Below are 26950 nucleotides of genomic sequence, written 5' to 3'. Positions count from 1 at the left end.
TAGTTCTCACTGAGGTAGAAAACTTGGGGTGGCACATTGATCTTGTAGTAGCAAGCATGAATTGTCCCCTTGGCTAAGCAGCATTTACCTTGGTTTACATTTGAATGGGTGACTACGTGTGAGCCCTGTCCTCGTGTAAGATGTTCCCTTGAGGGGATGGGGCCATAGCCCATCTGTAGAGCATCTGCTTGCATGCAGAAGGTCCCAGGTTCAATCCTTGGCAACATCTCCTGGTGGACCTAGGAAAAGACTCCTGCCTGAAACCTTGGGGAGACACTGCCAGTCAGTGTAGATAATCCTGAGCTAGATGGGCCAAGGGCCGGACTCAGCATAAGGCAGCTTCCTATGTTCCTGTGTAACTTGTGTCAAACTGCTTCAGCCTGCTGGTGGTGGCTATAATGCAGGGGTCTCAAGGTGCGCCCCTCCATCTGCTGTTGAGTTATAGCTTCCATCATCCCTTGTTAAAATGGCAAGTAGCCAGGAATGATGGGAGTCTAGGCTAATCTGTTGTGGCTGCCTCTGGTGGGTGGCCTTTTATACACCCCAGTATTTAGGTAAGCTGTAAGCTCTATCAGGAAACTGTTGTGTGCAAGGCTCCGATCCAGGAATCATACTGCTTGTGGGTTCACGTTCCTCACAAGGATATTGTAACGACAATATTTGAAGATAGAAAACTCGAGATAAAAACTGCATTTACCAGAATCCAAGACTAGGGGTTTTTTTGAAGTTTTTTTATATTACAAATCAGGGGGTCGTCTTAAATTCAGAATCCTGTTCCTTTCGAGTAAATGCAGGTATAACCTGTATTCTACTCTTTAAGGGGTCGTTTTAAATTAACCCCTGCTAACTGGGCAAAGAGGCAGCTTTTTAACATGGTGATTCTCTTTATTTAGCAGGTGGAGAGTAACTGGCCCTCTCCACCCCCAGCACAGCATCCCTCCAGTGGCTGTTGCTGGTGTCTATCTGACCTTTCTTTTTAGCTTGTGAGCCATTTGGGGACAGGGAGCCATCTTGTTTATTTATTTTTTCTCTATGTAAACCGCTTTGGAACCTTTTGTTGAAAAGCAGTATATAAATATTTTTTGTTGTTGTTAAATTCAGAGTTGTCTATGATTCAGGGAAATATGAGTTTATAGCTTCTAATACAGCATATATAGGCACATAAATAGACAAAGCTTAAAACATCAAAACATAGCATTGATTACACAATGTTTCATGAAAAATAGTTTCAAGGAGCATTAGTTCAAGAACTATTGTACTTACAAACTGTGAAGTGAGAAAAGAGTCAAGTGAGGAAGCCCAAAAGCAACCTGACTCTGGATTTGGATCTCCCCTTTTTTATCCTAACATTTCTCATGACTGTACAAAAGCATAAGCATAACTTGAAGAAACATGTCAGCATTTCAATGCTCGCTTAGTAGACAAGTAATGATCATGTATACATTTGTTTACTGCTTCTCCTTTGATCGATTTTCACTTTAACTCAAATTTATAATTAACCTCCTTAGCTTGCCCCAATATGCATCACTGTACACTTGCGATCATTGAACCGCATTTGCCATTGGGTCGCCCACTCCCCCAGTTTGGAGGGCTGCTTTTGGAGCTCCTCAGAGTCTGTTTTGGATTCCACTCTTGTTTTGCTGTATGGTCGCCGTTTTGCCATGGAGGAGTATTCCATCGTGTGAGCCCCCATTTGCAGTGGTGCAGCCCAGACACAGGTTTGCCACCTCAGGGAGCACGAGTCCCTAGGCAAGCCGCAGCCTGCAGCCTTGGCCTGAAGGAGGCTTGCGTGCCTTCCGTAGGCTCCCCTCCTTGCCACGGCCTCTCGCTTCGCTTCCCAGCTGCAGTCTCGAGGATGAGGACAATCAGGTCCATCTCCCAACACCACGCCCTGACTTGGCCTCCATCTGATGTCTGCGTCAGCCTCTTCCATGTGCTGGCCATAATCCTGAATGTGAAAGAGTTGGGACTCGGAGTGGGTGTGTGGAGGAGCATCGTGGAGAGGCAGTGGGACCAGACTGAGGAAGAAACAACGGAGTTTGAGGAGGGCGGAAAAGAGAAAGATGGGGGTGCTATCAGGGTGTGACAAGTCACGAAAGAGCTGCCTTTTCTCCCAGTCATACCCCCACCCCAGCCCAGTGATCTTTACCCCAGCTGGGAGAAGCTCTCCAGGGCCTCAGGCAGAAGTATGTCCCTCCTCCAGCCTTGGAGCACTTTAACAGGCGAGAGCAGGGATTGATTTCGGGGTCCTCTTCATGCAAAGCTCACATGCAGCATGGCAGAGCATGGTGTTTGAACCCATGACTCCAGGAGTCTGTTCCAAACAAAAGCACCCTCTTTAACCCACTGAGCTAATTAATTAATTAACTAACTAACTAACTAACATATTTTAATACCGCCCAAAACACATGTTCTCTGGGCGGTTTACAAAACAATAAAAACAACCAATAAAAAGATTGACACATTTGAACAATTAAAACTATTAAAACACAATTAAAACAATATCTAATTAAAAGCCTGGGTGAACAAATGCGTCTTGATTGCCCTTTTAAAAGTTGTAAGAGATGGGGAGGCTCTTATTTCAGCTAGGCTTTCCAGGATAGGAAATGAGGATCCTAAGAGGCAAATCATTTGCACCAAAATAACTCAGGTTGGCTTCAGGTTATAATCACCAAATTGCCTGGTTGTAGGGTATGGTTAGGGTCAGGAGAGGCTTTGGGAGAGGCTGTTGGATTAAATAGCCTCTTGCAGTGTTCAACCACATACAATGCACACAAGTACAGAGCTGTACACAGGTACAGTTATTCAAATGTTGTGTAGAAAGTAGGTACAACAGTCCATTTGAGGGACCTGTAACCAGGTTCACTTTTCAAATAAACCCAGGCACAGTTATTCACACAAAAACATGTGCATGTGTGCAGGTACCTGAATGTATGCCCCACACAGTGTATGAATACAGCTTCAGTCCTATCCCGTTCTGATATTCCCTGGGGGCAGGAAATCACCACCCCATCTGGAAACAAGAACCCGCCTCTCTGGCATGGTATACTTGGGGTGGGGGGTTCCCAAACTTGGGTCCCCAGACATTATTGTTCTACACTTCCAACAAAGGTCTTCCGGGCCACCAACCCCTGTGATATTGAATATGGTTATCCATTCATTATACGATGATGAATGGAGCAGAGTGGTGGGGAAATGTTCTTTCCTCTCTACTGGAACTCAGCGTCATCCAATGAGGCTGATTTTGGCAATAGAAAAGATGTGGTTCTTCAGACATGTAGTTGTCTTATAGAACTCACAGTCGTCACCAGTTTAGAAGGCTTTTAGAACAAGATTAGACAGGCTCATGGAGAAGGAGAAAGATATTGGTGGCCATTAATGGAAAGAGAGAAAGTATTACCGTATTTTACGGACTATAAGACACTACGGACTATAAGACGCACCTTAATTTGAATCCAGTTTTTCAGAGTTTTAACATATTAAACTGTTAAAACATATAAGACGCACCTGAATTTTGGCGGATATTTTTCGAGGAAAAAAGTGAGTCTTAAAGTGAGGAAAAAAGTGAGCCCCTGGTGGCGCAGTGGTAAAACTGCCGCCCTGTAACCAGAAGGTTACAAGTTCGATCCTGACCAGGGGCTCAAGGTTGACTCAGCCTTCCATCCTTCCGAGGTCGATAAAATGAGTACCCAGAATGTTGGGGGCAATATGCTAAATCATTGTAAACCACTTAGAGAGCTCCGGCTATAAAGCGGTATATAAATGTAAGTGCTATTGCTATTGCTATTGCTATTGCTATTATAGTCCATAAAATACGGTATATCAGAGTACTAGATGCTCAAGACAAAAAGCAGAGGAAGCCCTATTGCCTTCATATCCTGTTTGAGCCTTTCCAGAAATGTTTGGTTGACTGCTGTTGGAAACACTGTTCTAGACACATTGGTCTTGTTCAACAGGGCAATTGTGATGATGTTGCATAAGCAGAAAACATTGGCAGGTTTTCTCATGCTTCATGGAAGAAAGGATTCCAAGTTGTTTCTACAAGACACTCTGGAAGCCTTTACACTGTATCTGAATATATGTACATGAACGTATAAAGCTGCCCCCTACTGAGTCAGACCATTGGTCAGTCTGCCCCTGCATTGCCTGACTGGCAGCAGCTCTCCAAGGTCTGAGGCAGAAGGAAGACTGCCCCAGCCCTGATACTTGAGATGCTTTTAAATATAGATCCCAGGGACTGGACCTGGGTTCTGGTGGTGCAAAACATGTGCTCGTGGAGCAATGGCATCTCGAAGGATCTGCTTCATCTGAGAATGGGTTCTTGGCTTAATTGGAGAGAAGGAGGAGCACGGCCATGGGAGTGTGTCTCTTTCTAAAACAAAGACACTGTAAAGAAGGCACTCAAGGGAGAAACAACAAATGAAACACAACTTTTGAAGCATGTTGTGGTAGGAGGCAGGAGCTGTGACCTTTCATCCCTTCCCGTATGCCAGCAATCTGTAAACAGGATGCTGAGAAGGAAAGGATGGCGGTCTGTGCAGGAAGAGAAGGGCGTGGAGACAGGAAGGTATGCAGGGCGAAACAAGGAGAGAGTGGAGAGCCGAGGGGATTTCCCCCCAAATGTACATACCACATGGAGTTCTACATTCATAAGAACATAAGAACAGCTCTGCAGGATCAGGCCCAAGGAGGCCCATCTGGTCCAGCATCCTGTTTCACATACTGGCCCACCAGATGCCGCTGGAAGCCACAGACAGGAGATTGAGGGCATGCCCTCCCTCCTGCTGTTACTCCCCTGCAACTGGTACTCAGAGGCATCCTGTCTTTGAGGCTGGAGGTGGCCCACAGCCCTCCGACTAGCAGCCAGTGATAGACCTCTACTCCATGAAGTGATCCAAACCCCTCTTCAAGCCATCCAGGTTGTTGGCTATCACCATTCCACAAGCTGATTATGCATTGTGTGAAAAAGTATTGCCGTTTGTTGGTCCTAGATTTCCCGGCAATCTATTTCATGGGATGACCCCTGGTCATCAAATTGCTGTTTGCCATGCTGATCATGTGCTATAATCCAGAGAGATTATTCCATGAGGAATGGAGCTATCAGCATTCTTTTTATTTCCCACTGGATTAATTTTAATCAGTGGCTCATTTTAATCTTGGTGGAGTTCATTCAAGACACAGCGATCATAATTACACTTGGATTATTCTGTCAAAGTATCTGTGGCGTCTCCCCTGGTATCACATTAATCCGATGCTTAATTTAATCCCAGTGGGATTATTTTATAAAAAGACTTAACTCTGCTGGGATTCATCTTGTTAAACCAAACGCCTTAATCCAGTTTGGATTTCAAAATATGCCTAACCTTATTAGCATTATGTTATGCATTTTAAATACTGACTTTTTTTTTTAATGAAAGAGGACTTTTCAGCAAACTCTGAAAATATCCTGCAACAGCCATTTTTAATCTCACAAGATTTATTTTATATTAAGCTGTCGTTTTTAATCCATGCAGAGATTAAATACATATCAAGTATACATGTTACACAGTCTGGAATTACTTTATTTATTAAACGTAACGAAGACACTTTGGCCTGCTTCGGACACCACAATAAGCCATGTCATGATGAGATCAACTTGGGGTGAGTCTTCTTCATGTTGCACACATGCACGCACACACACACACCCCTTCACTCCCCTTTTTGTGAAAGGAGGAGATTGGCAGCTTCCACTTGCAGTTTGCAATAACCGCAGTTTCTTGTAAATTTCCTGCATTTGGCTGTGATGGGAAACTATGGTTTGCTCCAAACTCCTCTCCTCAAGTGCCCCCAAAAAGGGAGAGGGGGAATGCATGATCCTGAGGATCACCGCAGCTTGTTCTCATCATCATATAATCACACTCTGTGCATGTTCAAAGGCACACTTCATGATTATTTCAGGTATGCCAGAGCTGAGACCTGATGCTATGCACCCCCGAATCTTGTCTGAAGCAAGATTTTGGGAGGTTCAACAGGGAGAAAAAAATTCTTAGAAGTGACAACAACCACCTTTTGGTAAATCCACTTAAAGTGCTTGAAGGGGACCTCATCCTGAATTCTGGAGTGGCGCATCCCATTCTGCACCCATTTTACATCAAGTGTCCAGTGCAGATGTCACTGGTGCCTCTCCCACAAATTGAAGAGGGCCACAATCCAAGTTTCCAATCCAATCCAAGTTTCCCGTGTCTAACTTGGCAAAGAGGCACCTTTTAATGTGGTGATTCTCTTTATTTAGCAGGGGGAGAGTAACTGGCCCTCTCCACCCCCAGCACAGTACCTCCAGGGGCTGTTGCTGGTGTCTAACATGTTTCTTTTTAGATTGTGAGCCCTTCACGGACAGGGTTCCATCTTATTTATTTGTTATTTCTTTGTGTAAACCGCCCTGAGCCATTTTTGGAAGGGCGGTATAGAAATTGAATGACTGAATGAATGAATGAATGACAATCCACTGGGAAGGTTTCTTGCACGCACAATTTTCATTGAAATGCATGGGAACTCCCATTCATTCCAATGAAGTTTGTGCAGGAGACCATCCCAGTGGATTATGGCCCCATAGGTCAGATTTGTTTGTCTCCCGTTTTGCTACTTAATTCGGACAACCCGTTTCCGCAGCCACAGCCTACCAGGGATTGCCAAGTGGCCCCCAAACACGCAGCCTGGCTTGCTCCTGTGCCTTCCACGGTAAGCGTCATCACTTGCTCATGTCTGCATATCAAGCGGTGGTGAAAGGAACAAGACAGAAACCAGTGCAAACTCTGCAGAGGCAGCTGGTTCTCCCGGGTTGCTGCTCCTGGCCTGGAATCTCTAGGAACCCGCGTGAATCTACTGTGAGCCATCCTGGAGATTTTAATGGTTTGCTATGGTAGGAAATATGGGTAAAGCTAATCTTCAGGAATGCTTCCGTCGGAGTAGGCAAGCCTAGTCCCAGGCCAGCAGCAGCACAGCAGCAGGCCCAGCTTTCTTGGTCTGCATTGTCTGTGTCAGGCTGTAGCTGCAAAATCCTAGGCGGCCTTCCTTGCCGGGGGCGTTCCGCCCCCACACACCCCTCTCTGTGCCGGTGAATGCACAGCAGTGGCACCAGCGGGGCTGACTTCGGTCCTGTACTGGAAAGTGTCCTTTGCTTCTTGCACGGAGCGGAGCAATGAAAGTCTCCACCTGAGAGGGGCACATGCAGCAGTTTTCTTTGGGGTCTCCTCCTGCCACACCTGGCAGCAGGAGGGGAGGAAAGTTAGGTCTTGGGCTTACAGTTCTGGCGGCTTCTGCAGGTTGGCCTGTTCTCTGCAACACCGATACAGGCAAGTGAAGCCGGAGTTGCTTTCAAAGTCCCTCCCTCCTAGGAAACGGCGCCTGCGATGATCCTCAGAGCAGCTGGGTTAAGTTAGCAAAAGCAGGGAGGGTGGGGCTGGGGGGGGGATGCTGGGGAGCTGCCACCTGCTGTCTGGAAGGAGGAATTGCCGTTTATCTCAAGCCCAGATGTGACAGGGTTGGAGTGCTGGCTTGTACATTCCAGTTGGGGGTCCTAGGGTTAGGGTTGAAGCAGCAGACCCTGTAATGCAACCTTGGCTCCCCAGATGTTGTTGGGTTATATCGGGGGCCATTGTGGCTAGGGATGATGGGAGTTGTCATCCTATCACGTCTGGGCACTCAAGGTTGATAATCCCTACATTATAGTAATCTAGTTTGGATGGAACGTAACATTGGCTGAGTCGTTTTTATCTAGGACGGGGTGCCGGTTTTATGCCCACTGATGCTGGTCAGGAGCCTTCTCTGCCACGGCTGCCACCACCTGAACATCCAGGAACAGCGCTGAGTCCAAGAGCACACCCCAGGCGGCACCCCTCCGTCTTCAGTGGGAGGACAACCTCGTCCAAATCTGCTTGTGCACTGACCCCATGATATCCCTTGCCAACAGTAGGCTGGCTACTAGTCTGCACGGTCTTCCACTTTCTTGCTTTTTAAGGGTTCCATGTGATCCTCAGGCCTCCACTTTGTTTCACAAGACCTAGAGGTAAAGTGTGCCGTTGAGTCGGTGTCGACTCCCGGCAACGGCAGAGCCCTCCGGTTGTCTTTGGTAGAATACAGGAGGGGTTTCCCATTGCCCTCTCCCTCACAGTATGAGATGATGCCTTTCAGCACCTTCCTATATCGATGCTGCCCGATATAGGAGTTCCCCATAGTCTGGGAAACACACCAGCGGGGGTTTGAACCGGCAACCTCTGGCTTGCTAGTCAAGTCATTTCCGTAGCGTCTTCATCCTGAAATTCTCTTGATATTTGCATGGGTGGCAGGGAGGTAATCGGTTAGGCAGAAGTTTCCAGGTAGCTCTGAATGTTATTATTTATTACTGATTACATTTTGGTTCCAGTCTGTTACTCATGTAGATAAGCCACATCCACACTCTGTGAATCCATCCAAATCTTGTTTATGTTTATTGATCAAATTTATAATAATGTCATTAGACTGAGTGCCTCTTTCACTTTCCCTCTGTATGAAAATTAATGATCACTGTTGGCATTGTCTATTTGGCAAAGGATAACTTGAGAGGGTGAGAGTTTTTCATCCTTAAATTATTGCTTTATAGTGTTGGACATCATATTATCTTTTATTTTGAATTAATCTTGTGACACGGGTGCGGTTTTCTATTTTATGTTCTTCACTAAAACTACATTAAATAAAGTGTGGGGGTGTGTTGGGGGGGGGGAGTCCCTTCTCAACAAGGGGGTGGGTGGACCTATCTCTTGCCAAGGCCCTGCATCGTCCCCTGCAGTTCTCCTCAGTCAGAAGCTAAAACATCCAGAAGTGTTTTGGCCTTGTGGTGTCCTGACTCCGTTAGACAGGATGGAGGCAGGTGTGGGAGGATGGTGTGGAACTGTTCGGGGGCCTTTGATTCACCTGAAGAGTGACGTGCATCCCGTGAAACTTTAGCGACAAAGTGCAAAATGATCTTCCTGCAGTGTGGTGGTCCTCAAGAATCATGGGTGGCTTAAATGCTACGTGACCCTGGGATATTTTCAGCTTCTGTAGTGTGTATTCTGATAAGCCTGGCCCTGCCCTAGCTGCTTCAAGACTCAACGGCAGTTTGGTTGGTTGATTTAGATTGTAAAATGTGCCCTTCCTCGAGAGGTTTATAGTGGCATCGCAGATTCAACAGAGAAGAAGGGGAGGGAATCAGGGTGGGGAACTTTCCCAGTGCAGGCTCTGGTTTCCTTCGCTGTAGCTCCTTGTTGCTTCTACCCAGGCCTGCACAACTGACAGCCCATGAGCTGAAGGTAGCCCACTAGCCATATCTTGTGGCCTGCCAAATGTGAGAGCCAAAGTGGTGTAGTGGTTAGAGTGTCAGGCTTGGGGCAGGGGGACCTGAGTTCTAATTCCCACTCAGCCAAGTTCCTCAGGTGACCCTGGGCCAGTCTTACTCACTCCCTTTCTTTGCCTAAACTACCTTGCAGGGTTGTTGTGAGGAGTCCAGGGAGGAGAGCTGTCTTGTCCCTTTTGCTAAGCAGGGTCCACCCTGATTTACACTTGAATGGGAGACTGTGTGTGTGAGCACTCTCCAGATATTCCCCTTAGGGGATGGGGCCACTCTGGGAAGAGCACCTGAGTGCTTGCATGCAGAAGGTTCCAAGATCCGTCCCTGGCAGCATCTCCAAGACAGGGCTGGGAGAGCCTCCTACCTGCAACCTTGGAAAAGCCGCTGCCAGTCTGTGTAGACAATACTGAGTTGGATGGACCAAGTATCTGACTTGGTATAAGGCAGCTTCCTATGTTCCTATGAGGATAAAATGGGCCACCCTATACCATGCCATGTAGTTCCAGCATGGATTGCTGGTCTCTTCCTTGGAGGAAAAGGGGGGCAAAAAAGTAATAATAATAATTTATCCCTGCTACCTGGGCAAGGAGAAATAGTGGCTCTCTTATGTTTAACTGACCCTCTCCAGTTCAGCATAGCATCTCTCCCATGGCTGGTGCTGACCTCTCCTTTGTGGGTTTGGTTTGGTTTCTTTGTTTTGTGTGTGTTTGTGTTAAATTGTGAGCACTTTTGGAAAAGGGAACTGTCTTCCTTGCTATATAAACCGTTTTGAGAACCTGTTGTTGAAAAGTAGTGTACAGATATCTTTAATAACAGTGGACGCACATTCACTCCCTGCCATGTTGGCCAATCTAAGGAGGCAACAAATTCATTTTTCAAGCTCCCATCCATGGCCAGGAGGCGGCATTTGGCTTTGTGGGTCACAAGTCGTGCAGATGGGTTCTAGCCTGGCCCTCCTTCTGATGCAGGGGTTCTCAACCTCAGGTCCCCAGATGTGGCTGGATGACAGATGCTGCCACCCCCAACCACAGTGGCCTTCGGAGACGATGGGAGTTGTAGTCTAACATCATCTGGGGACCCAAGTTTGAGAACTATTTGAGAATATCAAAGCAGCCCTTGAATACTCGAGGGGAAGACTCTGAGGTCTAGGCATGCAGACATTCCCGTGGAGTCCTGGGCAAACTCCCTATGCATGGCTGTGGGTCAGTTGGAATTCTAATCTGTGTTCATGGTTTGGGTCTGGGACCAGTAAATGTATAAGTTTGGGTCTGAAAAAATTTGGGAACACAAGGGGTATGATTCTGGGCATGTGGCACAAGCGTGAGCTGATCCTGAGTATGTGGTCCAGAGAAAATAATGGGGAATGATCTGAGCACCTCAGAGACGTGGGATTGAAGATGCCCGGCGGGGGAAAAATTCCCACATTTTATTTTTCATTGGGAAAATTTCAGTTTCAGAGATATTCCGTATTTCATGAAATACATCAGTAGCAATGAATGGATGCCAATGCAATACTAGGGAAGCTTGGCCGTTTCAGAGTTGTAATTCATGTTGTCAGGTGATTGTCCCTAGGAATAATCTGTGTGAAAGAGTAGACTATATATGTTTTATAGATTTGTAAACAGGAGGATAATATGGCAATTGTCTGGTTTTTAACTAAATGCATAGGTCAAATAACATGCCAGAGCAGATCTCAATCTATTTAAGACATCAGGAAAATGTGCATAGTAAAATTTTCTGAGGGAACTTCTATGCAAATGAGAATCTTCTTTTAAAAACCCAATTCGGATTTTTGTGAAAAATCCACATTTCTTGTGATGCACACATCTCTGCATTAATCTCTCTTCCTCTGTGTTGTAGCATCACCCCCAAAGATCTGAAGGCCATGTTGCCACAGGTCAACTACCGTGTGCCTAATATGAGGTTCCTTCGGGACAAACTCCTGGTAAGACAACCTCCTGCTCCTCCTCTCCCTCCTGCTCCTCCTCCTCCTCCTCCTCCTCCTCCTCCTCCTCCTCACTTAATCTGTTCTACTCCACCCAGGGAAGCATGGTGGAACCCACTGCATCTCAGGAGGGAATTGTTCTCTCTATCTAATCTCATCTAATTGATTTGTTTTGTTAAAACATTTTTATCCCACTTTGCAGTTTCAAAAAATTTCCGAGGAAGCTCACGATTCTGGAAAAATAATAATTAAAAAGTTATACAATCCAAATCTAAAACAGTACAACAGAGCAGATTAAATAAAAGATTTAGCAGAAAAAGCAATAAGATCAGCAGGTCGCTTCATCAGAAGTTAAACATTTAAAAACATCTGTTGGCTTCCATTATAATTTGTGTCATAGTTTTACTTAAAACTGTTTGATTAGTAGTACCTAAGTGTTCTTTAGTCTTTCTTCCTTTCTCTGGCCTGTGATCAAAATAAAGATTCCTTCATTCGGCTTCCAGCATCAGCAGCAAACATGGGTTTTGACAAAGCACTAAGATTACATTATTTACAATCCAGAGCGAGCAAATCCATACAGGTGACACCTGGCAGAGTCCAGACAGGTCTCGTAAATGTCTCCTCTTTCTCTTTTCCCACACAGGAGGTGGAAGTCAGGACCGAAATGACCTTCAGCCACTTTGCACACTTCTACAAAAACCTGATGTTCGATGCCCAGAAATCGGTGAGAACCTCAGGGGACCTGATAGTCAGGATCACCGACCGATCACGGGAATGCAGCAAGGATGCAGTTTGGAAAGCCGCTCAAAGTTGGACTTCCCGCGCTCTTTCCCTGGCCCCTGGATCAGGGATAGTTCTGTAGCCAGACAGACCATCTGAAATGGAGGGGACAGTTGAATGGGAATCAGGCTCAGATGCAGAGTGCCGAAAGCAGAGGGACCATCTTGCTGCTGTAATGTCCAGCAAGGGGGACGGATTTCCCTTATTCAGGAGGGCTGGCAGGTTTAGATGAGTGACCTCTGGAAAGATTTCTTCCCATCAGGTCCTCAAGCAGGCTGAGTCCAATGCACCTTCAGCCTTGCAGAGGTGGCTGCAGGGCCTAGACGCAGTCTTGGGAGTCTTGGGCAATTCCTTGGTTTTGGCCATTGTGGCTGGGGATGATGGGAGTTGTAGTCCAACAACTTCTGGGGACCCAAGGCTGAGGACCCCTGAATGACAGTCTGCTGCCCTGCCAGCCTCCTGACTGCCTTGCTGACAGCCATGTCACCCCTTTGCATTCCAGATAATTGAGCAGCTGGAATTCTCATTCCCCTTGAGGTAAGTACGGAGGACTCTTCCTTTTCCATTTCGGTGAATAGGAGAAGAAAATCAGGATGACTGGTATCCCAGAAGCGGCAGGCAGTAGACCCGGTGCCCACTTTTCTTTTTTCCCACCCTTTGAGGTGGTGAGAGACAGTGACTGGCACAAGGACATCAGGGAAGGGTTGTGGCTGAGTGAAGAGCACAGGTCTCCTCCGTCTCAATCCAACGCTCTAACCACTGCACTACACTGGCCTCCTCAGCCTTTCCTAGGCCAGAACTGCTCCATTTTCTGGGCCAAGAGTTAGAAACATTGCAGGCCTGTGTGTGCGCATCTAAATGTAAAAGGCACCACAGGCCAGGAAATATGCTGGTGAGTCTGGAAAGACTCAGAGGGCAACTACAAAGATAAATGTTTAGGAATATCTGGAGAGCCCTGCTGGAGCAGACTAAAGTCCATCGAGTCCAGCCTTCCGTTTCCCATGATGGTGTCGGATTTCCCAGGAAGTCAGCCAACAGGGCATGAAGACCTCCCCGTGCTGTGGCTCCCCAGCAACTGGTATTCAAAGCTAGACTGCCTCTCAATGTGGAGGCTCCATGCAGCAGTCGTAGGCCTCTCCTCCCTCATTAATGTGTTTCATCTCATTTTAAAGCCATCCTGGTTAAATTCCTCATATCTTGAAGACAGGCCAAAGGAACTGAGTGTGTTTGGAAGTATCTTGGACAGAGATTGCTGGAGTCTCTCTCTTCTGATTCATTCATCCAAAGAGCCTGCATAACAATCATAACAAAAATGTCTCATGCAGGGGTGTGTGTGTTTAGATGTGGCCGCAGATATTGTGATCCCTCTCACAATATCCCTCTCTTGACTGTCTTCCCAGAAATGTGGACCGACCAGAGCTCTGCCAGATCACATTGTATGACTTCCAAAAGTTCCTGCAATATGACCAGAAGGTATTTTCAGAGAGGGCAGTGCTTTTTTGCTGAGATGGGCAGAAAGGTGGGTGTGGGAAAACTCCTCCTGGCCCAGCAGGGAGAGAGGCTAACTCTGGCGTCTCCAGCTTGGGTCCCCAGATGTGGTTGGAGTACAACTCCCCTCTTTTCCGGCCACAGTGGCCTTGGGCTGTGGCTGAGTGTCGGGTCTCCTCAGCCTCAGTCTAGCACTCTACCCACTGTGGAAGATGGGAGTTGTCGTCCAACAACATCTGGGGACCCAAGTTGGAGAGGCCCTGGACTAACCTGTTTAATCAAAAGAGCACATGGGGGAATTCTGTCATTAGTAACTGAAACCCAGCAGTATGACAAATGAGACCTTTTTGGGTCCATGCATGAATAAAGCATGTTCTTGACGTGTCTCCCACACCATGGCTCATTTGGTCTTCCATGCCATCATGCTACATAGAGACAAAATAATAAATGACAGTTCATCTGAATATGTGCAGAGTTCTTTAATTGCAGCATGGAGGTGCTCATCCTTCTCTCCTTCACCCTCCCCTATTGTTTGAGGATGGAATTTGCACCTTCCTTGTAACACTGCACTCTGCACCTTCTGTCCAGGAGCCCTGGGCTAGTGACATTGCCAAAGTTCGGGAGTATATGTGCAACTACCTGCAGGATCCCTTCAACGACATGACAGAACCATTCTTCCAGCTGGATGAGGTGGGTGTCACAGTGCCCCAGCACCCTTCGCAACTCTCCCCACAGAACCAGATTGTCCATAAAACAGACTTGTGCCCCACTGTCTTTCCCTGCTGATTTGGAGTTCTTCACTAGAGTTGCTAGCCAACATTCAGAACAGCATACCCTTGGCACTCCTAACACCCATCGACACACAGCGCTAGCCCCTGGGCTGCTGCACGCTCTTGCCAAAGCATGTGTGCTTTTGTGCAAGAGTGTCGATATTCTCTGGCGCTTTCCTGCACTCCAAAGTGCTCTGTTACAGCAGAAATGTGTTGCTTTACTTTCAGCAAAGCGTTTCCACGGTATGCTGTTATGAATGTCAGCTGCTGTTCCTTTCAGCAGAATATTCCCTGCTGTGGACGAAATCTGTAGCTGCACTGAAAATTAGAGAAATAACCTCTGAAGTGCACTTCAGTGAACTTGAGTGTCTTTCAGTTAACTCCAATGCATTTTGAATACAATTGCTGAACTCTTTCACTGAAGTGTTAATTGCTCTGGAAGGGATATAAATGATGGTTAAGGTGGGTCTTAGTGGTTATTGCTCAGGAATCTTAATGCAGAGGGCTAAAGCAAGGTTTCTTTTAACCAGAGAAAATCTTTCAATTTCTATCCAGTCGGTGAGTGAGATAGTACTAGGGTCATCCCGTGAAACTGATCAGCAGTACTGTATTCACCTGTATGGAAGATGCCCCTGAATTTAAGGCAAGCGCCTTAAAAAACAGAGATTCAATACAGCTATAACCTGTACCTACCCAAAAAGAACAGCACTCTGAATTTAAGACGATCCCCAATTTCTAACACCCCATAGATTGGAGGTGTGGGGAACCTAATGTTGGATTCAGGTAAATACAGTGAATTCAAGACCAAGGAAAGCATTTCTTCCTTGCAGTCCTCCAGCTCTCTAACTGGGTTTTCTCTCCCTCACTTCCACCAGTTCCTGATGTTTCTGTTCTCCAAAGAAAACATGGTTATGGACTCCAAGTACGAGCGGGTGGTGCCAGACGACATGAACTATCCCTTATCGCAGTACTGGATCTCATCCTCTCATAATACGTAAGAGATTCCCTGGGCTGTGGGATCACTTGCTCTCCAGTGCATCCCCCGTGGGCTGTGGAAGCAGGCCTGTTCACTGCGTCAGGCCAGAAAGAGCTTTCTTCCTCTCCCAGTGTGGAAACACAGCCCAGGTGGGATGCCTCCCTGGGCCTAAGAGCCCTGCTGTTTTCTCACACCCAGGGGAGCGATTGATTTACCATGTTTCCCCGAAAGTAAGACAGTGTCTTATATTAAATTTTAGTCCCAAAAAATGCACTAGGGCAATTAGCGGTACATCAGAAATTACTGCTAGGTCTTACTTTCGGGAAAACAGGGTATGTGGGGTCTAACAAATAGAATCTTCAGAGAGGGAGGGGGTGGATGTTGTCAGTCTGCATATTTCCATCGATTCCAGCTGTGGGTTTGGCCCCCCTGTTGAGGGTGTAGTCAAGTTACTCCTGGCAATCTCCTTAATAAGTTGTGAGTATTTTAGGAAGGGAATATCTCTCTCGCTCACTCACACCTGAAGCGTCACACTGGTTGTTCCTGCTCTTCCTCTTTTAGATATCTCACCGGAGACCAGTTCTCCAGCGAGTCTTCTCTAGAAGCCTACGCCCGCTGCCTCCGGATGGGTTGCCGTTGCATAGAATGTGAGTATCCTTGACTGCCTTGTCAGGGTTTTGAATCCTGGCTTGCCGCACCACAACTTCCTCTCTGATCTGTGGATAAGAAAGTCTCTGCAAAGCATGATGGCCGACATGCTGCTCAGTGGGCCATTGGTGTGTCCAGCGATCCACCAGGGTTGTTGTGCACATGAAATGCAACCCAGTGGTACTGCGGAGGGGGGCAGTTCCACAGTGGCTTGAAACTGCATCCCCACTGGAAGAAGACAAGTGCCTGTACACTGTTTCAAGCCATTGCAGAACTGCCTGCCTCCACAACACCCCTGAGGCCTTCTTTCAGATGCACAGCAGCAGCCCCAGTGGGTTAGATGTGCCGATATTCCATTGCGGAGCATGTTGGCCACTGTTTGGGCATTCTCTGCTCCCTAATCATGTTGTTCAAGACCAAATGAATCGGAGGGGGGAGGTTAATTTGAGGCAAGTGTGGAACCTGCATCCAATGCCAGGACTCAGGGAATAAGGCTAATAAACGGGAGTCCATCTGAACATGTGCAGAGTTCTTTTCTGTTTGCACTGATTAACTACAACTAGCTGCCTCATATCTGGGACGGAAGAACAGAGACTCGAGCAGGTCTGAGATGCTGTCTTCTGCTCTGATTTTTGCAGGAAAAATAAAACCCAGGCCATAAGCTGTGCTCCCTGTAATGGGGATCTCCAGAGGTGGTTGACTACAACTCCCATCATCCCCCGCCAAGGGCCATTGCTGCTGAGGATGCTGGGAGTTGTAGTCAACAACCTCTGGGAATCCCTGTTACAGGGAACCCTGGCCATGAGAACGTGTGTGTCTGTGTGTGTGTCTGTGTCTGTGTGGCAAATGGGTGAACTGCCCGCCTAGTTTTATGAATGCATTGCATGTCAAATCCTCTCTGCCCTCAGTGGACTGTTGGGATGGTCCTGATGACCTGCCAATCATCTACCACGGCCACACGCTCACCTCCAAAATCAAGTTCTTGGACGTGCTGCACACCATCAAAGAGCATGCCTTCGCCACCTCAGAGTAAGTTAGGCTGTCCCGGCTAGCCTTGTGAGCCGCTCCTCCCCTTCTCCAGAATCCCAAGGCCCTTCGTTTCTCCACCTCTTCTCCAGCTGGGGGGCGGGGGGTGGGGGGCGATGCTTGGCGTCTCTTTCTAGTGACTGCAGGAACACCACACTTGTGCAAAATTATTTCCGCGGAGAGAGCACTCTAGGGCATGGAAGAGGAGATGGAACCCAAGAGAGGCGGATTCCCAGAGATCTGAGGGCGTGTCCAGCCAGAAGCTGCCCGTGCTCTGTTACTTGTGTCCCCAAAATATGTATTATTTGTTGGATTGATACACCACCTTTCACTAAAAACAATCCCAAGTTGGTGGGCTGCCAGCCAGCCAGACAGCCAAGCAGGGGGTTCCAAAACAAGGATATTTTGATTTGTGCTGTGCCAGTGTTAACACCTGCTGTGTATTAACATCAGAACATCAGAACAGCCCTGCTGGATCAGGCCCACGGAAGCCCGTCTAGTCCAGCATCCTGTTTCACACAGTGGCCCACCAGATGACGCTGGAAGCCCACAGGCAGGAGCTGAAAGGGGCATGCCCTCTCTCCTGCTGTTACTCCCCTGCAACTGGTACTCAGAGGCATCCTGCCTTTGAGGCTGGAGGTGGCCTATAGCCCTCCGACTAGTAGCCCTTGATAGACCTCTCCTCCATGAAGTGATTCAAACCCCTCTTCAAGCCATCCAGGTTGTTGGCTGTCACCACATCTCGTGGCAGAGAATTCCACAAGTTGAATGCATGTGTACCTGCCTTACACTGCGTCGGGCCATGGCTACTGCCCCAACTACCTGTTGGCCTAGATCAGGGGTACTCAAGCCTGGCTCCCCAGATGTTGCTGGACTGCAGCTCCCAGCATCCCCTGCCAGAATGGCCAAAGCCCATTTCTTAGTCCTGATCTCACTGTCATGTATCCAACATGGCTGGGCAGGATGTCAGAAGGTGCTTGGTGTGGGGAGATCAGCATTGGTCGGACCCCACAGGTAGAAGGGTCCGATCAGTCTGTAATAGGGGTCCATTAGTCCAGGGCAGAGGCAAAGCTGGAGGGGATCTGGGGGTCACCAAGGTGGCGAGAAGAGGAACAGGAAAATCTGAATGGAGGAGCGGGCTCAGGGAGACCCTTACAAGGGGAGGCAGAGTAAGGAGCAGCAGAGCTTTGAAGGCAACCTGGCAGATCCTGACAGCCAGAGCTCCTCAGATGAGCTCTGAGATGGCCAGCTGGTCAGCAGTCTCTTCCTGCTTCCTTTTGCGGGACTTCTGGGAAGAGACATAAACCACTTTGAGGTGTTTTGTAAAAAGCAGTATATACATATTGTTAATATAAGTTGTTGTTGTTGTTGGTGGTGATGATGATAAGTGGGGTCCAATGGGGCGAGAGCAGTCAAAGGAGTCTCGGCTGTGCCTCATTCCGGGCCTAGCAAGTGGGTGGTGGGAGGTCGGTCCTTGCACGGGACCCCAGTGTGGGGGTGTGGGATGGTGACTGAGGAGAATACCCTTGCAATAGATGCATGCACACCTGTGCTCTTTCCAAACTCCTGCCCAGACACACCAGCAGAGGTGCCATTCCAAGGCCTGGAGCAGAATAATCCGACCAAAGACTCTTAGAGTCGGAAGGGGGCCTTGGAGGTCTTCTAGGCCAGCCCCCCGGCTCAGAGCAGGAGACTGCTCCAGGATCCCTGGCAGGGGGCCAATCAGCTTCTGTCTGGAGACCTCCTGCAAAGGAGAGCTCACCACTGCATGAGGCAGGCTGCCCCACTGCTGAGTGGCTCTTACAGGGAAACTCTTCCTCACGCCTAGCCTAAATCTGCTCCCTTGGAAGTTCAGCCCATTAGTTCTACTCTAGAGCAACAGAGCTTTGAAGACTGCTGTCCTATCCACCCCGAGTCCCAGCTAGGCCCAAGGAGAGGAGAGCCGGTCTGGTGGTATCCAGCATGACTTGTCCCCTTAGCTAAGCAGGGTCCGCCCTGGTTGCATATGAATGGGAGACTAGAAGTGTGAGCAGCACTGTAAGAGATTCCCTTCAGGGGATGGAGCTGCCACTCTGGGAAGAGCATCTAGGTTCCAAGTTCCCTCCCTGGCAGCATCTCCAAGATAGGGCTGAGAGAGACTCCTGCCTGCAACCTTGGAGACGCCACTGCCAGTCTCTGAAGACAATACTGAGCTAGATATGGACCAATGGTCTGACTCCATATACAGCACCTTCCTATGTTGCAAGTGATGCTACCTGCTTTCCCTCCAGGTACCCCATCATCCTCTCCATTGAAGACCACTGCAGCATCGTCCAGCAACGGAATATGGCTTCCCACTTCAAGAAGGTCTTTGGAGACATGCTGCTTACCAAGCCAGTGGACATCAATGCTGACCAGCTGCCCTCACCTGCCCAGCTCAAGAAGAAAATTCTCATTAAGGTAGCAGAACTCCCTGCCTCCCCGCTTAGAACTGCCTTGTGCCCTTTTGTCTCCCTCCTTCCCATCAGTGTGTCCTAAATAAAGTGTTCCTCAGGTTTAAATTTAGGACAGACAAAAAGAAAGACGTCTTCATACTATGAATAATTAACCTATGAGAGGGGTTCCCAATCTTAGGTCCACAGGTGTTGTTGGACTACAACTCCCATCATCCTTAGCCACAATGGCTGAAACCACTGGGGGACCCAAGGTTGAGAACCCCTATAATAGACTGAAAGACTGTAGTGGTCTATAAAATCATGCATGGTGTAGAGAAAGTTGATTGATAGACATTTTTCTCCCTCTCTCACAACACTAGAACCAGAGGTCATCCTATAAAACTGATTGCCAAAAACAAAGGAAGTACATTTTCATACAACACGTCATCGACTTATGGAATTCTCTGCCACCAGATGTGGTGACAGCCAGTAACCTGGATGACTTTAAGAGGGGTTTAGATAAATTCACAGAGGACAGGTCTATCAATGGCTACTAGTCTGGTGGTTGTGGGCCATTTCCAGCCTCAGAGGCAGGATGCCGCTAAATACCAGTTGCAGGGGAGCAACAGCAGGAGAGAGGGCACGCCCTCAGCTCTTGCCTGTGGGCATCTGGCGGGCCACTGACTGAAACAGGATGCTGGACTAGATAGGCCTGATCCAGCAGGACTGTTCTTATGTTCTTGTGGCAGTTGGGTTTTCAAAACAATACAGGGCAGAATAAAGAATACAGGACATTTAGTAGAATAATGGAGGCCAGGTGTAGGGTGCCAAGGCAGTGGCCCTTGGTGTGAGAACAGGACTGCTATGAACCCATTTGCGTCTGCAAAAGGTTGCCTCCAGATTACCTCATGAATCACGAGGCAAGAATTGTCCTCCTGGCTGTAACACATGGCAGCTTCCCTCCCTTCATGCCTCCTCCTCTTGCACTGCAGCACAAGAAACTGGTGGAAGGGAACCTTTACGAAGAGGTCTCCATGGCCAGCTACTCGGAGAACGACATCAGTAATTCCATCAAGAACGGCATCCTTTACCTTGAGGACCCTATTGACCACGTGAGGGTCTTGCTCATTCCTTTGAGATGGAAGGTCTGGGAGGGCACATTTTCTTTCAGAGGGTGGTCCGTGTTCCCTTTCAACCGCCCCCCTGAACTGTCTCTTCAGGCCCAATTTGCTGATCAACGGAGTAAACGGAGGCTGATGGGAAGTGAGAGGAAGGAAAGGAGCCCCTCACGAAACAGGGGTTCTTGCCTCCTGCTTTGTTGCAATTGGGTACAATACAATTTGTACCCAGAGCCCAGAAACATGAGAAGTTGCTTTGTAGTAGAATGCTTAGACACTGCACTCCTTTCTCGGGTGATTTGCATGTTCCCATGATTCAGCCCTTCTCTCTTGATCACCCTTGATGGCTTTGACACGTTTCTCCTGTTGACAGACCTGGAGTCCCCACTACTTTGTTCTGACAAGCAACAAGATCTATTACTCCGAGGAGACCTCTCACTACCAGTCCAATGAGGATGAGGAAGAGACTGAACAGAAAGAGGTGTGTTTCTGGTGGGGAAGAGATTTATTTATTGTTAGATTTCTGTACAAACAAACAACAAACAACGAATATTTATATACCGCTTTTCAACAAAAGTTCCCAAAGTGGTTCACACAGAGAAAGCAATAATAAAGTAATAAGATGGATCCCTGTCCCCAAAGGGCTCACAGTCTACAAAGAAACATAAGACAGCCACCAGCAACAGCCACTGAAGGGATGCTGTGCTGGGTTTGGAGAGGGCCAGTTGCTCTCCCCCTGATAAATAGAAGAGTATCACCACTTTTAAAAGGTGCCTGTTTGCTCAGTTGACACGGGACATCTTTCATTACCACCTTTCATTAAAACAATCTCGAGGTGTTTCACACAAAAGTTAAAACAAAACTACAAAAATTACACAATTAAAATATCAGCTAGAAATATAAAAATACAGATCTGATTAAAAGATTTTTTTTTTAAACCACAAGCACAATATAACCATACAGGTTACAAAGCAGCAACAATAGGAACAGTCATATAAAAAAGCCAAGACTCCACACGCTTTCTAAAAACTGTGATTGAGTTGGGAAGGAGGGCTGAGATTTTGCAGGAGCTGAGAGAGAGATGGGAACTCTGCTGCTGGAGGACCAAGAATGTGGCTCCACACACACTTTCATAGCACAGGGAGGTACAGTGTTGATACTAAAACATATTCCATAGGAGGCCGGAGCCAAAAGTAGATGGCTACTGGCCATTTCAGTAGGTCAGCAGGGCATTTGGGCTTGCAGCTGTCTAATGGTAGGCTGAGGTTTCTGTGAACTTACTTGTTTGATCCATGGCCAAGCTGTGTGTCTCTGAGCCGCAGTGTTCCCCAGTTGTAAAATGGGACTTTCGCTTTTAGAGTGCTGACACAAGTTGCTGTTGCTTAAAAATTGCAAAAACACCCCTATTGTCTGCTGTGGTTGGCCTGGTGCAAATCCCTTAACTCAGGAGTTTTCAAGCTTGCATTCCCCGATGTTGCTGGACTACAACTCCCATCAACCCCACCGCAGTGCCCAAGCCTGAAGTGATGGGAGTTGTAGTGCAATCACAACTGGGCACCCAAGTCTGAGAATCGTTGCCTTAACCTTTCATCACAGTGTTCCTCGTCTGTAAAATATGAGGATGAATTGGTTGCCTTGGATCAAGTCTTTGTGCCTGCCAGTTTTAGCATTTAGTATTTAAGTCCCTGACCTCCTGTATTACCCCAGTGTAGATTTGTATGCTGGGGGTGGACCCAAGGCAGCTTCCGGTGTTTGCTGTGTACTTGTATGTACTGGTTATCCCAAGGTAGGGCTTATGGGGGGCAATATGCAATGGGCCCCACCTCCTGAACCACCCTTTCATTGAGAGTGTGGGTGGATTTCAGGGTTCTACTAAAAGCCAAGGAGATCCCGCAAGCCTAAAGTCTGTTCTGTGCACCCTCAGACTACCAAGGGCCTTAAGGCCATTTTGCACATGCATGGGTTCATTGTGTGACCAACGGCAAAGTGCTTGGGAAAACCTGTGTGTGCTGGACCCTCACCTGTCTCCCCTGCTGGGTGCCGGGCTTGCCTTTCAGCATGTCTGAGGAAGCGACACCTAGGTCAAACATTCCTTTCCTTGAGTTCACAAGACCCTGAGCCCATACCCTGCCTATATAGGACTTTTTGAGCATCCAGAGCTCTTGGCATATGCCACTTCTTTGTTTAAAGTGTTTGGACCCATCTTTGCATCCACCAAGCAGCAGCAGCAGCACGCTTGTTATCCACAGATATTGCAGGTGAGGAAACTGGGTCTGTCTGTGAGGTCCTGGCTCACCGAAGACCAACTCCTGAGTTTGTGGCCGAGAACCAGGGTCATCTGGTTCACAGCTAAGACTTGGAGTTGTCACGTTAGATGTTTCTTCAAAGGTTTACTTCCTGCCTTTCCACTTTAACTGAAAACTGCTAATATAGCAATTAATCAAACATTTAAGAACAAAAGTAAGCAGCTGACAAAACAGTAACAAGGGGACCAGGCCGTAGTCTGGGCCTTGTCCTTCGTGAATGTCCAGGGGTTCTCAGACTTGGTTCCCCAGATGTTGCTGGACTACAGCTCCCATCATCAATAGCCTTTGGCCATTGGGGCTGGGGATGATGGGAGTTGTAGTCCAGTGACATCTGGGGACCCAAGTTCGAGTACCCCAGCCTTTGTCCATGTCAAGAGAGTCTGACTCCGTGCAGGGCTGCTCACACTCAGGTTCTACTCCCATTCCGCACTGGTGGCATAACACACTTCCTGACCTCTGCTGAAGATGCTTCCTTGAAAGGGTGAAAAGGCATCAGGGACATGAGATGGAAATTGTACATCTGTGTGTGTTGTACTTTCCCCCTCTAATTCTGAATGTGCTCCTTCCCTCTCCTCTCCTTCCACCCCCTTCCTTTCCCCTTGGTGTGTGTTCGCCCCTCTCCTGGTGGGGATTTTAGGAGTTCAACAACAACGAGTTGCACTTCAGTGAGAAATGGTTCCACGGCAAACTAGGCGGGGGCCGCGATGGGCGCCAGATTGCCGAGAAGCTGCTGCATGAGTACTGCACGGAGACGGGCGGCAAGGACGGCACTTTCCTGGTGCGGGAGAGCGAGACCTTTGTGGGCGACTACACCCTTTCCTTCTGGTAGGCCATGGGCGGAGGGGCGAGGAGAGCTGGTCTTGTGGCAGTGAGCATGCATTGTCTCCTTTGCTAAGCAGGTTCATCCTGGTTTGCATTTCAACGGGAGACTGCACATGAATGCTATAAGATGTTCCCCTTAGGGGATGGGGCCACAGCTCAGTGGCAGAGCATTGCAGGTTTGCATGCAGAAGGCCCCAGGTTCGCTCCCTGGCAGCATCTCCAGGTAGGGCTGGCAGAAACTCCTACTTGTAACCTTGGAGAGCCACTGCCAGTCAGTATAGAGCAGGGGTGTCAAACTCCATCAGGGGGTGGGCCAGGTTTGATCCTGAGGCATCTCCAGGGGGCTGTGCCCACCTTGTGCTGCCTTCTGCCTCCTCCTCCTCCTCCCTCTTTCTCTCACTCTCTTCCTTTCTTCCTGCATCCCTTGCCCTGCCACTTTTTGTGGGGAGGAATTTTGAATATCATACTCCCCGATGACCTACAGATACCATATTTTACATACACAATCCTGTCACTGAAATTAGCCAAATGCACTCGTTTTTACACCAGAAGGTGCTCAGGGAAAATTTAATTATTATTTTTTGTATTTTTAAAAGAAGTTCTGACTGTAACCATCATATGTTAGCTGTTATTGTTCTCAACAGATATTTAACACTCAATGATCAGAGCAATAATCAAAGCAACATCATGCCCCAAAATAAGCAGAGCTCCTCCTTCTCCCTCCCTTGCCCTCCACTCACCCTTCTTTCATCTTCCTCCTCCTCCTCTTTCTCTTTCTCTCTCCCACTTTCTTCCTCTCTTCCTTGCTTTCTCCTCCTCCTCCCTCCCTCCCTTGCCCAGAGAAAAAGCGCCCCGTGCTCTCTTCTGTGTCCTCCCCTTCCTCCTCCTCTGCCCTCTTTATCTCCCCTCTTCCTCTTCTGGACTAGCGCTCCACACTTTAAACCCACCACAAGGGGAGGGGATCAGCATGGCGGCGGCAGCAGCAGGGAAGGGAAGGGAATGTCTCCGCTGGCTGGTCCCAGCTTGCCCGCCCCTGCAGGCTGCTCTCTGTCAGTGTGGGTCTCCGCTGGCTGGTCCTGCACGAGGGTGGAGTGGGGGAGAGAAATGCCGCCGCCACGGGGCGGGGAGGAGGAAGCCTGCCGTGTGGGGTGTGGGGGGAGCAGTGGCTTGTGTGGGGGGAGTGGGGGGAGCAGTGGCTTGTCCCGGTTTCACGCGGGCTGCTCAGTGGAGCTCTACAGGCCTGATCCAACCTGCGAGCCAGGAGTTTGACACCCCAGGTGTAGACAAGCTAGATGGACAAAGGGTCTGACTTGTTAAAAGGAAGCTTCCTATGTCCCTTTGACAAGTAAGCAAGTGTAAAGTGATGCATATTGGGGCAAAAAGCCCTAACTTTACATATATATTGATGGAGTCTGAGCTGTCGGTGACTGACCAGGAGAGAGACCTTGGGGTTGTGGTGGACTGCTCGTTGAAAGTGTCTAATCAGTGTGCGGCAGCTGTGAAAAAGGCCAGTTCCATGCTAGGGATTGTTAGGAAGGGGACTGAAAATAAAATTGCTAATATCATAATGCCCTTATACAAATCTATGGTGCGGCCACATTTGGAGTATTGCATGCAGTTCTGGTCACCGTACCTGAAAAAGGAGATTGTAGAACTAGAAATGTTGCAGAAGAGGGCAACCAAGATGATCAGTGGCCTGGAGCACCTTTCTTATGATGCAGGACTACAACACCTGGGGCTCTTTAGCTTGGAAAAGAGACTACTACAGGGAGACATGATAGAGATGTATACAATTATGCATGGAGTAGAGAGCGTGGAGAGAGAGAATTTTTTCTCCCTCTCTCACAACACTAGAACCAGGGGCCATTCCATGAAACTGAAGGTCGGGAAATTTAGGACCAACAAGAGGAAGTTCTTTTTCACACAAAGCATAATTAATCTATGGATTTCTTTGCCATAGGACGTGGTGACGGCCACTAGCTTAGATGGCGTTAAAAGGGGCTTAAACAAATTCATGGAGGATAGGTCTATCAGTGGCTACTAGTCTGGTGGCTGTGGGCCATCTCCAGCCTCAGAGTCAAGATGCCTCTGAAAACCAGTTACAGGGAAGCAACGGCAGCAGGAGAGAGGGCATGCCCTCAGATCTTGCCTGTGGGCATCTCAGAGGCATCTGGTGGGGCACTGTGAGAAACAGGATGCTGGACTGGATGGGCCTCCTTGGGCCTAATCTAGCCGGGCTGTTCTTATGACACACCACAGCTCCAAACCAGCACAAAGCCCAATATGTGGTGCCTACGCCCTCCTTTCTCAGGCGTTCCGGCCGCGTCCAGCACTGCCGCATCCATTCCCGACAGGAGGCTGGGGCCACCAAGTTCTACCTGACGGACAACCTGGTCTTCGACAGCCTCTACAGCCTCATCTGCCACTACCGGGAGGTGCCTCTGCGCTGCAACGAGTTCGAGATGCGCCTGACGGACCCAGTTCCGCAGCCCAACGCCCACGAGAGCAAAGAGTGAGACGCCTGGGCACCTCTCCCCTCTGCTCTGCTCCTCTTTGTTTCCCCACCGATAGGTGGACACGTCCTAACTTGGTTATTTGCCACTGGCATCTTGGAGCTGGCAGCAGGGCTGTGTGGGGCTGCACTTATGGACCTGGGTGCAAACCACCCCAGCAAGGGACTGCTGGGTCAAGGGCTTCTTTGTGTCTAGGAGGAGATGATAGGTGTGGGTCTCACTAAAGACCCTTGAGCTGCTTGCATTTTCAGAGGCGGCGGCGGCGGCTGCTTGGTTTGAGCCAAGGTCTCGCCTCGGAACCTATTTTCAGGATCTGTTTTCAGCCCTGAAACACATGAGAGCCTTTGAGCATGTGGGGCATAACAGCTGGGCCTCATGCTCCTCGAATGTGGGGACCTGGAAGCTCTTTCTTGCGAAATGGTTGCATGCAGAGAAGCTTGGGCTCTGGGATCTCCCCTTTGGGGCATTCAGTCCTGCTGGGTGTGCTCCAGAAAGGCAGGGGCGAGCCCTCTCAGCCCCACAGCCATTTGGCATCCTCTCTGCAGGAGGGCTGGGGATCCCCTTCACTCATTGGTCTCCCAGATCACCTGACCAGGCACAGGCTGGAAGGGGGTGCTAATCCAGCCGTGGGCTCTCTGACCACCAGGTGGTACCATGCCAGCCTGACCCGCCTGCAGGCCGAGCACATGCTGATGAGGGTGCCCCGAGATGGAGCCTTTCTCGTGCGGAAGCGCAGCGAGCCCAACTCCTACGCCATCTCCTTTCGGTAAGTCACAGCATCCCTAGTCTTTGGAGAGGACA

General features: G+C 48.6%; 1 protein-coding gene across 1 annotated transcript in view; it reads left to right on the top strand.

Moving 5' to 3' along the window:
- The window catches only part of LOC128324958 (1-phosphatidylinositol 4,5-bisphosphate phosphodiesterase gamma-1-like), a 103593-nt gene that overhangs the window by 48065 nt on the left and 28578 nt on the right, over positions 1–26950 (top strand). The window contains exons 5-18 of the mRNA XM_053250208.1: positions 11204–11288; positions 11932–12012; positions 12571–12605; positions 13469–13541; positions 14145–14246; positions 15202–15320; positions 15864–15949; positions 16859–16979; positions 19247–19415; positions 20383–20502; positions 20882–20989; positions 23452–23639; positions 25948–26148; positions 26796–26915. Of these exons, the coding sequence (XP_053106183.1) occupies positions 11204–11288; positions 11932–12012; positions 12571–12605; positions 13469–13541; positions 14145–14246; positions 15202–15320; positions 15864–15949; positions 16859–16979; positions 19247–19415; positions 20383–20502; positions 20882–20989; positions 23452–23639; positions 25948–26148; positions 26796–26915 (1608 nt within the window). The remainder of the gene's footprint in view (positions 1–11203; positions 11289–11931; positions 12013–12570; positions 12606–13468; positions 13542–14144; positions 14247–15201; positions 15321–15863; positions 15950–16858; positions 16980–19246; positions 19416–20382; positions 20503–20881; positions 20990–23451; positions 23640–25947; positions 26149–26795; positions 26916–26950) is intronic.

Source organism: Hemicordylus capensis, chromosome 4 (assembly GCF_027244095.1).
Source record: "Hemicordylus capensis ecotype Gifberg chromosome 4, rHemCap1.1.pri, whole genome shotgun sequence".
In the NCBI taxonomy this organism is placed as follows: Eukaryota; Metazoa; Chordata; class Lepidosauria; order Squamata; family Cordylidae; genus Hemicordylus; species Hemicordylus capensis.
This window is presented reverse-complemented; position numbering and strand designations above follow the sequence as displayed.